The sequence below is a fragment of the Physeter macrocephalus genome, chromosome 6, assembly GCF_002837175.3.
Source record: "Physeter macrocephalus isolate SW-GA chromosome 6, ASM283717v5, whole genome shotgun sequence".
In the NCBI taxonomy this organism is placed as follows: domain Eukaryota; kingdom Metazoa; phylum Chordata; class Mammalia; order Artiodactyla; family Physeteridae; genus Physeter; species Physeter macrocephalus.
The window spans coordinates 40,314,370-40,326,747 of NC_041219.1; the positions used below are offsets into that span (position 1 = coordinate 40,314,370).

Sequence of the window (12,378 nt, forward strand, 5' to 3'; positions counted from 1 at the left end):
AAAAAAAAATATATATATATATATATATATATATGTAAGTATACATAGCCTGGTCAGTTTCTTCTTACATGCTTTTAAATTAAAATATTTCTTTTGACCTCCACGCTCAGAAGCCCAGGAGGAGCATAAAAGGCTCCAAGACTGAGATTCAGGCTACACCTCACCCCCACTTCTCTGACTGGTGCTAGCCATGAACTTTTCAACTTTGCCTTCCCGCTAGACTGTATGAGTTGGGAAATGGGACTTCTATGTCTTGTCGTCGCCTCCAGCGGTACCCGACCCATTTTCCCGGATGCCAACCCAGTTCACGCCCATGTAGGTTTACCTGCTGGAGGACACTAGGGAGACAGCGTGGGCGCTGCTCCGCAGCATGGAGGAGAATAAAGAAAACCTGTGTCCAGCTAAGCCCGTCTGTAAAGTGGGCTTCCAGCCACATCAAGATGGTGGGAACGGCCAGACGTGCTGCCAGATCCAAGTTTGGAACCGTTTTCTGTTGTTGCTGAACCGTGACCTCCCTGCGCCTCCCCTGTTCACTCTGGTCCCTGGGCCAGCGAACGCCTTGGGGGCACCCTGATTGCCAAACAGGAAAGTACAAAATAGCACACATTTGAATTGCAGAGGAAAAACTGAAGCAAATAAAGACATATTAATTCACAGACCAAATAGGCGGATTTGGGGTTGGCCAGCGATTTTACTTTGGAAGGACTTTGCGAATCTATGTGGGAGAGCAGAATGTTATTTAATTTTAGTTCAGTCTAATGCAGTTTTGTTTTTGTAAGGAAAACACTGGTGTGGCCTCTGCACTGGGTCATCTCTGCTTCAGTCTTTCTGGACCATAACCATGGGATCTTGTTTGGTACTGGCAGGTCACTCTTGGGCTACGTATGGATGATGAGATGGGACAGGTACCTATGATGGAGTGGGTGCTCCAGGCCTAAATAACACCTTGTAAGTTTGTTCTGACAAGTTAATGTGTGCTCCCCCACCTCTCCCTGAAATTTTACAAGCCCAGAGTATTTTGATCAGCTTACCTTTCTCCTCATCCTAAGCATAACCCCCAGGTTTTAGCTTATAGTGCGTGTTAGAAGCCTAAAGATACTCAGGATGGACACATAACGCAAGTCATGGTAGTGGTGGTAACGCTAATAACAGTGACAGCAAACACATAGGGTTTGGGATGGGCCACACACTGTCCTCAGTGTTTATGCTACTTAACCCTCACAGCAACTTTATGAGATATTGTCATAGATTAGGAAACAAAGGCACAGAGAGGCTTAGTAACTTTCCTAAGGTCACACAGCACCAGTGCTGGGATTCAAACCCAGGCAGTCAGGCTCCAGAGACCTGGCTCTTCAATGCTATGTAATGTTGCTGCTCTACTAGTAATAAGTATATCACTTATAAGCCACGTGATGGGCACTGGGCCAAGACAGTCAGAGATATTTAGGAGGAAGGAGCTCTGGGGACACAGGGGTTTGCCTGAGGCTGCATGGTAATGGTGGAACTCAAACTCAAATGTGGCTTCCTGATTATAAAAACTTACTCTCTTTTCCCTGAACTATTCTCAGATGAAAAGGTTCCAAGCTCAGACCATTTCAGGGTAAGGAAGGAATTGACTCACTGTGCATGCAGAAGCTTCCAGAAGTACCCAGCTTTATAGGACAGGTCTGCTTATGACATGTTATGTCTAAATGAAGTCAAGCCATTTTTGAGCCAGGAAAGGGTAGACGTTGCTATTTAAAGGAATCCCTTTTGCTTTTTTTCCTCCCAAGGCAAAGACTCACTCCTTCTTTTACCTTCTGTATTAATGAAGAAGCAGAAGATGGAGCCAAATCAATTCAGGAAGAATCAATAGGAAAGTCCTGGCAGACATGCCTTCTGCCCAACAGTTAAGCTGTTACAACCTGCCTGTGGGAGTTAATGTAGAGGAAATAGTCCCTGGAGGCTCTGGGAGGATGGCTCCCTGCCAAGGATGCTGTTTCAAAGTCAGACACAGAGGTGGGGGCAGAATCTTTAGGGAACTTGGCCTGGGATCTTGCCAAGCTCTCGTTTTTACAGCAGACTTGGAAACAGCCACTTGCCTCTTCCCAAATTGAGCTGCCTCTGCTGAATTGCTAACTCTGCCACTGGGCTCCGTGTTTTGCCATCCCTGGCAAGTAAGGTTTGGAGGGGCCATTGATTCATCTGGATCCTGACTTCATGTCTGACTGGGAGAATAGGCTCCAAGCTCATCTGGGGAGAAACAGGATAGGATTCAGCTGGGGTAGGGGAGTTGGTTCCTAGTAAGGAAATTTTTAAGAGATTAGAGACAAGGAATTGAGAAACATGGTGGGACAACCAAAATGGGGAAGGATAATGGAGCTACCAGAATAGGCAGAGGTGTGTGTGTGTGTGTGTGTGTGTGTGTGTGTGTGTGTGTGTAAAGGGTAATCTGTTTAACAAACATTTATTGAGCACCTGCTCTTTTTTGGGCTAAGTGCAACGTGAGGTAAGAAAGAGTGATAAGATCCTAGAGCTGGAAGAGTTCAATTTGTGATTCAAACACGGCTGCTATAAATGCAAAATCCATTCCATTCTGGTCAGGGTCCTAGCATGAGAGCATCCAGCCCCCTTTGATGGAGACACTCTCTGCCCCCATGACAGCACCGCCTCAATCCCCCTGACTTTGTTGCTAGTTCTTGTTATTAGATGACTTGTTCTTTGGCTGAGCCAATGAACACAACTTCTTTGCAGTTTCTGAGTTCTGTCTTCAAGATCTGTCCATTTGCTGGTTTGACAAATATTTGAAGACAGCTTCTTCACATACAATAGAAAAAGAAGCCTCTTATAATCTCCAAGTCAATCCCTCTCTTCTCTGTGTTCTTACTGCATGTAGTAAATGCCTTTCTTCCAGCCTTTGTCACACTGGGTCTGTCTAATTATTTTTGTATACATAGTCGACTAATAATAAGTGAGCAACTCCCTTCTACCAGATGTTGTAGTAAGAAATTTCATAAGGTTTTTTGCTTAATCCTCATTCCAATTCCCTGACATAGGTAGTACATCCTCTTTACAGGTAAGAAAATTGAGGCTCAAAATGAGGAAATGGTTTCACTTCTCTGTCAGTTTCCTCATCTGTGTAACGTGGATGCTAACACTGACCTTGTAAGGCAGTTGTGAGGAGTAAATAAGTAAAATGTACTCTTGCATATAGTAGGTGTGCGATAAATGGGAGCTATTTTTTCCAGTAACAATCCTTCCATGGGTCAGCCCGTCCCATTTTTATCAATGATGATGATAATAATGATGATATTAATAACATTAATATACACTCTGTCCAAGACATAGTGCCGAGAGTTTTTCACACGCATTATCTTGCCCAATCCCTTCAATTCAGGTAACTGGTAACATTATTATCCTGTTTTGTAGAAGAGGAAATTGGAGGCCAGAAACAAAGTTACTTGCCCACAGTCATAACAGCCATAAAGAACAGGGCTGGGATTGGAAGAGTTCGGTTGGCTCCTAAGCCTCTGCTCCCAACTGCTTCTTCCTCTACCATATCCTTATTGAGCTGCTCTCTACTGCATCCCTTGCCATCTAAGTGCTGGGGACCAAGGGCCCCATCAGAGTGCCAACTGGGGCATGGAGGTCAAACTGGGGTACATCACAACCCTGTGGGTGTATTAGGATGCATGCAAAGGGAGAGTCCCAAATGAGGCAGATCTCAGAAAGCAGTCCTGGTAGAAAGAGAATAGGTCTGGGAGACCATGGGATTGTCAGAGGTGCAATGGAGTGAGGGCAGGAGGCTCTAACAGGAGAAGTAGATTTTAGATTACGGTGAAACCACAGAGTCACTCCTCCAGGGGTGAGTACAGCCTTAGAAATTTCCAGACTGCAACTATGAGTGTTCAGGGAAATTAACTCCAAAGATGTCTGTCTTCCCTTTCTCTTCCACTCCTCGCTGCCCACCCCCATCCCAGTGTCTCTTACCTGAATTCTTGCTCCTATAAACACAATCATCTATTCTAGTTGCTTCAGAGTTACAAAGAAAACAATTCCAGACATACTGGGAGCTGGATGCCCACCCTGAGATGTGGTCCCTAAAGTGGTTCAGGCCTCCCTAACTTCCCTGTCTCTGTCTTGCCTTCTTCTACAGTGATCCGGGCCAAGGTGGTGGGGAAGAAGCTGGTGAAGGAGGGGCCCTTTGGCACACTGGTCTACACCATCAAGCAGATGAAGGTGAGTGACAGCAGCCTGACCCCAGGATTCAGGAGGGTTTGGGGGTTTTTTGTCAGAGTCTTGGCCAATGGAGGCAAGTGGGGTTGGACTTAGGGTGTGTGTTTGCTCAGTGTCTGAGCCCCAGCCCTAGCCCCTCCACCTGGCTGGAGAGGGCGTAGATGAGGCAGCAGAAAGGGACAGGTGGTGGTGGTGGTGCCGGCTGCTTCATCCCAGAGCCAGGGCCGGTGAAGTCCCTCAGAGGCAGCTGTTAAGAAGCTGCGCTCTGGAACCAGACAGCAGACAGCCCTGTTACCTAGTAAATATGAGACACTGGCCAAGTCACTGCCCCTCTCTGGACCTCAGTCTTCCCATCTGTAAAATGGGGGAAGGATGTTGACTAGATCGTCTCTACGGGCTCTTCCGAGGTCTGACGTTTTAAGATTCAACAATGCCTACTGGTTTTATGCAGTCACTGAGGTTACAACTTAGGTTTAACCTCTCAAAACTTTACATTAAACTTGTGCTGATCACAGGAACCTCAAGCCAAAGTAGGAACTTCACCCTCTCTCCCTATTTTCCCGGCTTTAATTGTCTTCTTGCATCCCAGTACTTAGCATCGTTTACTAAGCATGTTCATATAACTGAGCATATTTGTGAGCATGTTAACATTATGAAGCACATTCAGGAAGTATGCCCTAAGAGAAAGCACATCAGATTCAAAACCTAGGGAGCCTGCCTCCTAGTCTCAGCTCCATTCCTTCACTTAGCTCACTTGCCTTAGAACTGTCCCTTTTCCTGGGCTCAGTTTTGCCATATGTCAACAGTGTGAGGTTGGGCTGGGTGCCCCTAAGAGCCCTCCTGGCTCAGGCATTTCAGGATTCTAAGTGCCCTGGGACACAGGCTGTGTTACTTCTAAGCAGGAGTTGGTTTGGGTGCCTCAGCACAGAGGACTGGGGCTCGACCCTGAACAACTTGGCAGCTGGTCCATCACTCCACCTTTGTAAGCACCTCCCTACATGCAGCACTCTGTGCCAGGAGCTGTGGAGGCCACGAGGAAGATGCGGTTCCTATGTTTAGGAACTATAGTCAGGAGGGAGAGAAGACACATGTGCGTGACTAATCAGGAGCTCGAGATGGGGTGTGCCCAGGTCCCAGTGGACTGCTAGCCCTTGTACTCAGTGCTCATATTTGCATTCCCAGCAATTAGGGTGGGACCGGCAGGCAACAGGGACTTGGTAAATGCTTGTCCATCTAATGAGGGAATGAGTGTGAGACGCACTGGCCTGAAACTCCCCAGAGGAGACAATTTGGGTAGGATTGAGAGGGGGAGTGACACAGCCCACGGGTGGTAACCAACCATCTCAGAGGCAGACCTCCAGGCCGCATAATTCCTGCATCCTGAGGCCTGAGGTTAGATGTACCGAGTTTGTGGAACCTGTTGCTTTGGATTCAATTTTGGAAACATCCACAGCATTCTGGTTATGTAATGTCCAGAGTCAGCCCTGGCCAGCTGCCCTTGGCTGCCCAAGCTTGGTCATGGGACCAGCTTATGTCTTCAGATGGCCATGGGGAGAGAAGAGTGGGTGGAGAGGGGACCAACAAGAGCAATAACAACCCAGAAAACCCACTGTGCAACCCCTGGCAGCTGGCAAGCAAATGCAAAAGCATATTAGACAAAAGCAGAGGTTCAGGAGATGCATTCCCTGCCTGCTCTGGAATAATCCTTCACATTGTGAGACGCACTATGGTCAGCAGAGAGCTGGGAGGGGAAGAGGCTGGGGGCAGTGGTTCCTAAGTTTGCCTAGCTTCTCTCCTTCCTTCAAGGCCTGGATGCCAGGGTGACCAGAGGCCCTTGCTGTGGGCAGAATGTCCCATTCCCCCCTCACTGGGAACAGCCTCTGAGCAGTGTTCAGAGGCCAAGTAACATTTGCTCACCCAACCACTTCAGAGCACACACAAACCCAGTCCCAAGATGCTGGTCTTTTGTTGTCCATTCACCATCTTTCACCCAGGTCCATGGATCAGAGTGCTGGGCATTAGAAAATAAAATCCCTTGTTTTACTTGTGACAGAGGCTCAAAGGGAAATGAGTTGTCCAGAATCACATATTTAATTAAAGCTAGATCTGGTTCCCAAGCTGAGGTGTCAGGGTTCCTTCCCAATCCTGTGTGCTCTTTACAGTGACTCCCAAAATCTCCCTGCCATCTTACTTTGATCATCAACCACTATCTAGTAGGTTTTATTAACTCTGCCCTGCTACCAGCCCAATATTAGATAACCTATAGAACTGGTCATTGCCCTTCTATCCAGAGAGGCCACTGGATTCTGCTGGTCTCCAGGTACCAGTCTGCTAATCCAGGAAAGTGCGAGACATGGGAGCAGGAGTAGGCCATTCAGTCACCCTCCCTCCCTCCCTCATGTCCGTCCTTCTCTCCCTCCTCCCCACGCTCTCTGTGCTTCTGTGCTTCGCACTGTGCTTTTCTGAGCGGAGGATACAAAGATAATTGTTATAATGATGCGGGGATCAATTCTCACAACCACCCTGTGAAACAGATACACACTATCCTTTATTTTACAGGTGAGATTTGGAAAGGTTAAACAACCGTCAAGATTGTATAGTTAGAAAGTGGCAAACTAGAGTGAAATTAGAGTTTTTGCCTACAGGGAGATCACAGAGCAGTGGAGCAGCAGGCTGATTCATCATTCCCACCCACTTGTGGGGCTCCCCCCACCCCATTTGTATCTAGTTCCCCTAGGGAACAAAAGGAGGTTAACTTGGGTTTGTGGATTTGTCATCCAGCAGTGTAGCTCTTGACTTGCAAAGGGTGTATGGAAAAATATCTTTGTAGGAGGGAAGGGGGAGAGGCCAGAGAGGGGAGCCTGCAGGAGTTTTGGCACTGGTCCCTGGGCGCTTTGTTCTAGAGGATTAGAGTCTACCCCAGAGAGTCAGCAGGGGAAAGCAAGGACTCCCTTAGAGCAGGACTAAAGGAACGGGGAAAACGTGAGAATTTGAGCTGCTCTGTCTGACCTCTCTTCTCTCTCAGAGTTCCCACCCCCTCCCCGCAAAACTTCTCACCAGATGAAAGGCAGGCAGACCCTCTCCCATATGCTAATTCCAGAGCCTCTGGTCCTCCTCTCAGGCATCTCGAGTGTGCAGTGACCCACAGGTGTGTTTGGGGGTGGGGGAAGGGTGTTAGAATGTTGAGGGAGCTTACTGCAAACCCAAACATGGAGATTCGCTGGGGCTGAGGTGCTGGGCTGTGGTACAAAGGTGGAAGTTTCCAGAATTGGGTGTTCTAAGCTTTGGGGATCTTTTATCAGGAGCATGAGAAAGCATCTGCTTTGCCTGTAGCTATAGTTTATGCCATGGAGACATGCTCTCAGGCTGGCTGCAGGGGACGGCACGTGGGGGACATTATGTCCCAGCTGGTCTTGGGAAAGGCCCATGGCGAGGCCCGCTGGTCATGTGCTGTGCATGTCCTGACTCTGGGCAGGACAGATCTGCTGGACAATCGGAATGCTTGGCCCCCGGTGACTTCCTTCCTTCAAGCCTTTGTCTAATCAAATGATTAATAGCAGGGCCTCGCCTTTGAAGCTCCAGCTGGAAGCCTCTCTGACCGCCCCAGCCCATGGGGAACTGTTCTCCTCCTCCAAATGCCTGTGACTCTGTTCTTGTGTGCTCTGCCACCCCAGATAGACAGCCCATTCTGTGAGAGAAAATCCATGTACTTGGTACCTCAGTCAGGTATCTAATGTCTCTGAAACTCGGTTGCTTATAAAATCAGTTGTGAGTTTAAATGAGTTTATGATATAAAGCAGTATCCAGCACAGTGCTGATCTTCTGTAGGCATGCCAGAAATATCTGACATAGTGGTGACTGTTCATGCTGCAAGTATAAAGAACAGACATTCCATAAGAAATAGGTAAAACTCCCCAAACTCAGAAATTTCTTTCCCACGTTATTTGTCCCTTCACCCCAAGGGAAGTTAACTTCTTAGAACTTCGTGTAGATACTATCACAAAGCGAAGCCAAGCCCAGAGGCTTGTAGAGTCCAATGTGGTGTATATACAATATTGCAATTAAATATTATAATAGAATATTATTCAGCCTTAAAAAAGGAAATCTTGTCATTTATGACAACAAAGATGAACCTGGAGGACATTATGCTAAGTATAATAAGCCAGACACAGAAAGAAAAATAATGCATGATCTCACATATTTGTGGAATCTAAAAATGTCGAATTCTTAGAAGCAGAGAGTGGAATGGTGGTTACCAGTGTCTAGGAGGTGGGGGAAATGCGGAGATGTTGGTGAAAGGGCACAAATTTTTAGTACTGCAGGATGCGTAAGTTCTGGGGAGCTAGTGGACAGCATGGGGACTACGGTTACCTACAGTGTACTACATACTAGAAAGTTGCTAAGAGAGTAGATGTTGTGTTCTCACACATAAAAAGGTAACTATATGAGGTGATGGATGTGTTAACTAGCTTCACTGTGGTCATCACAATGTATACATATATCAAAACCTCCCCTTACACTGATACACTTTTTATCTGTCGATCATACCTCAGTAAAGCTGGGGGAAAAGAGCAACCTGTCTGAGTCTGAAACCGGCTTTAACTACGTGCACTAAGCAATGCGGCTGGGCAAGGCATCCTGTAGGAAGAAGAGGAGCAAGCCCTTCCCTCTGCCCATTACAAACTTTAGTATAACTGGCTTTAAACTAATTTTTACTAAAGGTATGCCAAGTGCTATTCTAAGGCATTAATTCTCAAAAACACCATATGAAGTAACTGCTTTGCCCCAATTTACAGATGAAGAAACTGAGGCCCAAAGATGGTACGTAACTTTCCGAGAGGCTAATAAGTAGCAGAGACAAGATGCAGACGCTGGCTGTCTGTCCATAGAACCCGAGTTTACCATTAATCTTCCACTGCATTGGCTGGATTAGATTAACACCCTTTCCAATTCTGAGATTCTCAGATTCCCTCATTTCAGGACATTATAAACCGGTTATAACCCTCCTAAGTTTGTCAAACCAATTCTAGGTCTCTATGACTACAGACCTAATAATACTTTAGGATCAATATTTAGATCAAGCTGGATTATTATAAAGAAAAGACAACAAAATGAGTAAAAGCTGCCTTTACCATACATTTACCATATTGTTATTTTCAGAATTGACCCTGAAAGGCAGCTCTGTATTTGTCAGACTCAGTCATTTATAATGTGTTAAGATTTTGGCTCCACATGCACGCGCTAGAAACCATGTTAAAATAAAGGGTTCTTCAACAAAAGTAGCAGCGATGCCAAGATGATTTCAACACGTTGAGTTCTTACTGGGCAGGGGCTTGATTCTTACCCATAAAGCAGAAAAGAGATACAGGGGATAGACCAACATGGAATAAAATGAGGCTCCAAAAGGCTGGCCTGGAAGACCTAGAGAGAGTACTGAGTTGAAACGCTTGCCAAAAAGTCAAGGGTCATCCACACCAAAATGAGAAGTTGCTGGGCCTGGGAGTGAGTGCAGGGGACGTTCTCCCGAGGCCACACTTGATGGCATGCACACAGCAGCACCCTTAAGCATGGTTCCTGTTAAAGCCAGAGAGGCACCATCCATCACTGAGGAAGTGGGGGGTAGGATGTGACACGCCCGTGCTCCCCAACAGCACAGCTGAAAACTGAGAGGACAGCACTTCTCGCTGCTCTTGGCTGCATTTCCTCGTTCATCTGGAGAGCCTCCCGGGAAAAGAGGGTTAAGAAGGGAGGCCAGGTAAATTAAAAGCACCTGCACCGATGGTTGCACACAATTAGAACAGCACTCCCCTTAAAAAGGCGGAGGCTCCCAAACCCTGTCGGTCCAAGAAACCCTTTGTGATGGCAGAGGGCCTCATAGACCACCTACCCCTGCCAGCCAGTCGCCACTTAAAAGAAGATGGGGAGAAAGAAAAACAGCCCATTAGACTGAATGGGAGGCACTTAGATGAGACACCAATGAGGTGATGTCTGGCTTTTTATTACCATTAGTAAATTACTTACGCATGCCAGGAACTAAAATAGAGCCGTTGTCTTATTGGAAACCCTTGGGATAAGCCTAGAGACCACCAGCCATCCAGGGCCTGTGTACTCTGAGAACTGGGGGATAATGGGATTGGGCAACACCTCGGTGCCCCCTCCCACCTCCACCAGCTCACATGGTTAGCAGTTGTCTCAACAGATCCGGGCCCGCATAATACTCATGGACTTGACCTGGAATCACCAAGTGGGTTCAGCCTTTGTGACATTCACACCAGTGGCTCTGAGCACATGCTGACAAAGGAGGCACGACAGCTATAAATGGCATCTGCCTGCATCAGAGGCCCTAAGCCATGAACTTGTGAGGCTGCATTGGGAGACAGCATAGGATAATGGTTAAGAGCAGATTCCCCTGCTTGGATGCCTACCTCTGCTATTCGCCAACCGTGTGGCCTTAGACAAGCCACTTAATCTGCATGGGCCTCAGGCTCCTCACCTGTAAAATGGAATGGGAGGTGCAACTGGCTGGATGGGAAGGTTTCTCGGGGAAGGCAGCACCCACGGCTCAGACAAGAGAGGAGCAGGTGGCCTCGTCTCCGAAGTGAAGACCCTGGGGAAGGTAGGTCAGTGACGGCCACACAGTGGCCTCTGAGGGGAATCCGACCCCCGGCCCAAATGACAGCGCACGCTCCGAGCCCTGGCCCCTCTCACGGCATTCCTTCTGCCCACAGATGTACCGAGGCTTCACCAAGATGCCCCACGTGCAGTACATCCACACAGAAGCTTCCGAAAGTCTCTGTGGCCTTAAGCTAGAGGTCAACAAGTACCAGTACCTGCTGACAGGTAACGGCTAACTCCAGCACCCAGGCCAGGGTTTGGCCAAGGTCCACTGTTCCTTCACTTTAGAGGATGGAGAAGGAATGGTAGACCCAGAAGTGTTCTCAGGACTTTGGCGATGAGCCCACTGAATTATAAGGAGTATCTTAATGTTGAGTCCATCTTGCTTGACCAGTGGTGGGAGCCTGAAGTTCCTACAGTGAGGCTGGATTTTAGTCTCTGCTCCACCACTGACTCTGGGGAGGAAACCTAGTTTTGCCTGGTTTTGCAATTTCTCAGCTTTACTGTAAACGAAAAGAAATTGCTAGTACCTATTGCTCTCCACATCTTAGGACAACCTATTAGGTCTGTCTTTGAAAGTTATCCACCTCTAGGCAGTCAACGTAGAAAGGAAAAAACAAAAGCAAGATCAAAAAGCCATTGACACGGAAGAGAATAATTGGTCTCTGGCCCCAGCTCCAGTGCTTACTGGGTTTGGGACCTTCTGCAAATCGCTTAACCTCTCTGAACTTAATTTTCTGCATTTGGAAAATGGGAATACAACTCATCCTAAAAGGTGCTGGGGAGGATGAAATAAAACCATGGGACTGAAGAGTATGTAGCACAGTTCCTTGCCTAAGGGGGTTACTCAGTAGATATGAATTCTTCCTCTTCTGGCTGGGTTCTGGACAAAACAACCCCCCCCCCTTGTTGTCCCTCTCCTCCTCTAGGCCGTGTCTATGATGGCAAGATGTACACAGGACTGTGTAACTTCGTGGAAAGGTGGGACCAGCTCACCCTCTCCCAGCGCAAGGGGTTGAACTATCGATATCATCTGGGTTGTAATTGCAAGGTAAGCACCAGGGAGAGCAGGCAGGGGAGGTGCTGGCTCGCAGCCCCAGAAACATCAGCTCCTACAGTACTGGGCACTGGGCCGTGAGGCTGGGAAGGGTGTGCATGTCAGGCCTGAGCAGAGGGGCAGGTCCAAGGAGTGGTGAGGAATGTTGCACCAGGCTGAGCAGTGAAGAAGGCGAGGAAAGAATGCCTTTCTGCTGTAATCTGTGCTGCCCACTTGGCAGCTGCTGTGCATGAGGGCTCTTCAGCATCCTTGGCCCCTCCCTTGGCTCAAGGTTGTGGCAGGTACAGGATCCTTACGTTGGCAGGTCCTGCCCAGCAGCCCCAAGTGGGCTCACCTAGGCAGCTGACTCACTGGTGGCCCCTGCCCCAGGTGGGCAAGCTGGTGCAGGACTGCCAATACCACTTGCTGCAGAGGGTCACTCTTCAAACTGGCCCAACTCCTTGACCTCAGCACAGGGTCAGGGCACACAGCCTTGCTGCTGTGGGAGGCAG

The 12,378-nt window shown here is 48.0% G+C and overlaps 2 protein-coding genes across 22 annotated transcripts in view; one reads left to right on the forward strand and one right to left on the reverse strand.

The window, feature by feature from the left end:
- SYN3 (synapsin III) overlaps positions 1-12,378 on the reverse strand; it is a 462,808-nt gene that overhangs the window by 293,240 nt on the left and 157,190 nt on the right. The window lies entirely within an intron of this gene.
- Positions 1-12,378, forward strand: part of TIMP3 (TIMP metallopeptidase inhibitor 3) — a 54,294-nt gene that overhangs the window by 39,912 nt on the left and 2,004 nt on the right. The window contains exons 2-4 of the mRNA XM_007101983.2: positions 4,136-4,218; positions 10,944-11,055; positions 11,760-11,881. Of these exons, the coding sequence (XP_007102045.1) occupies positions 4,136-4,218; positions 10,944-11,055; positions 11,760-11,881 (317 nt within the window). The remainder of the gene's footprint in view (positions 1-4,135; positions 4,219-10,943; positions 11,056-11,759; positions 11,882-12,378) is intronic.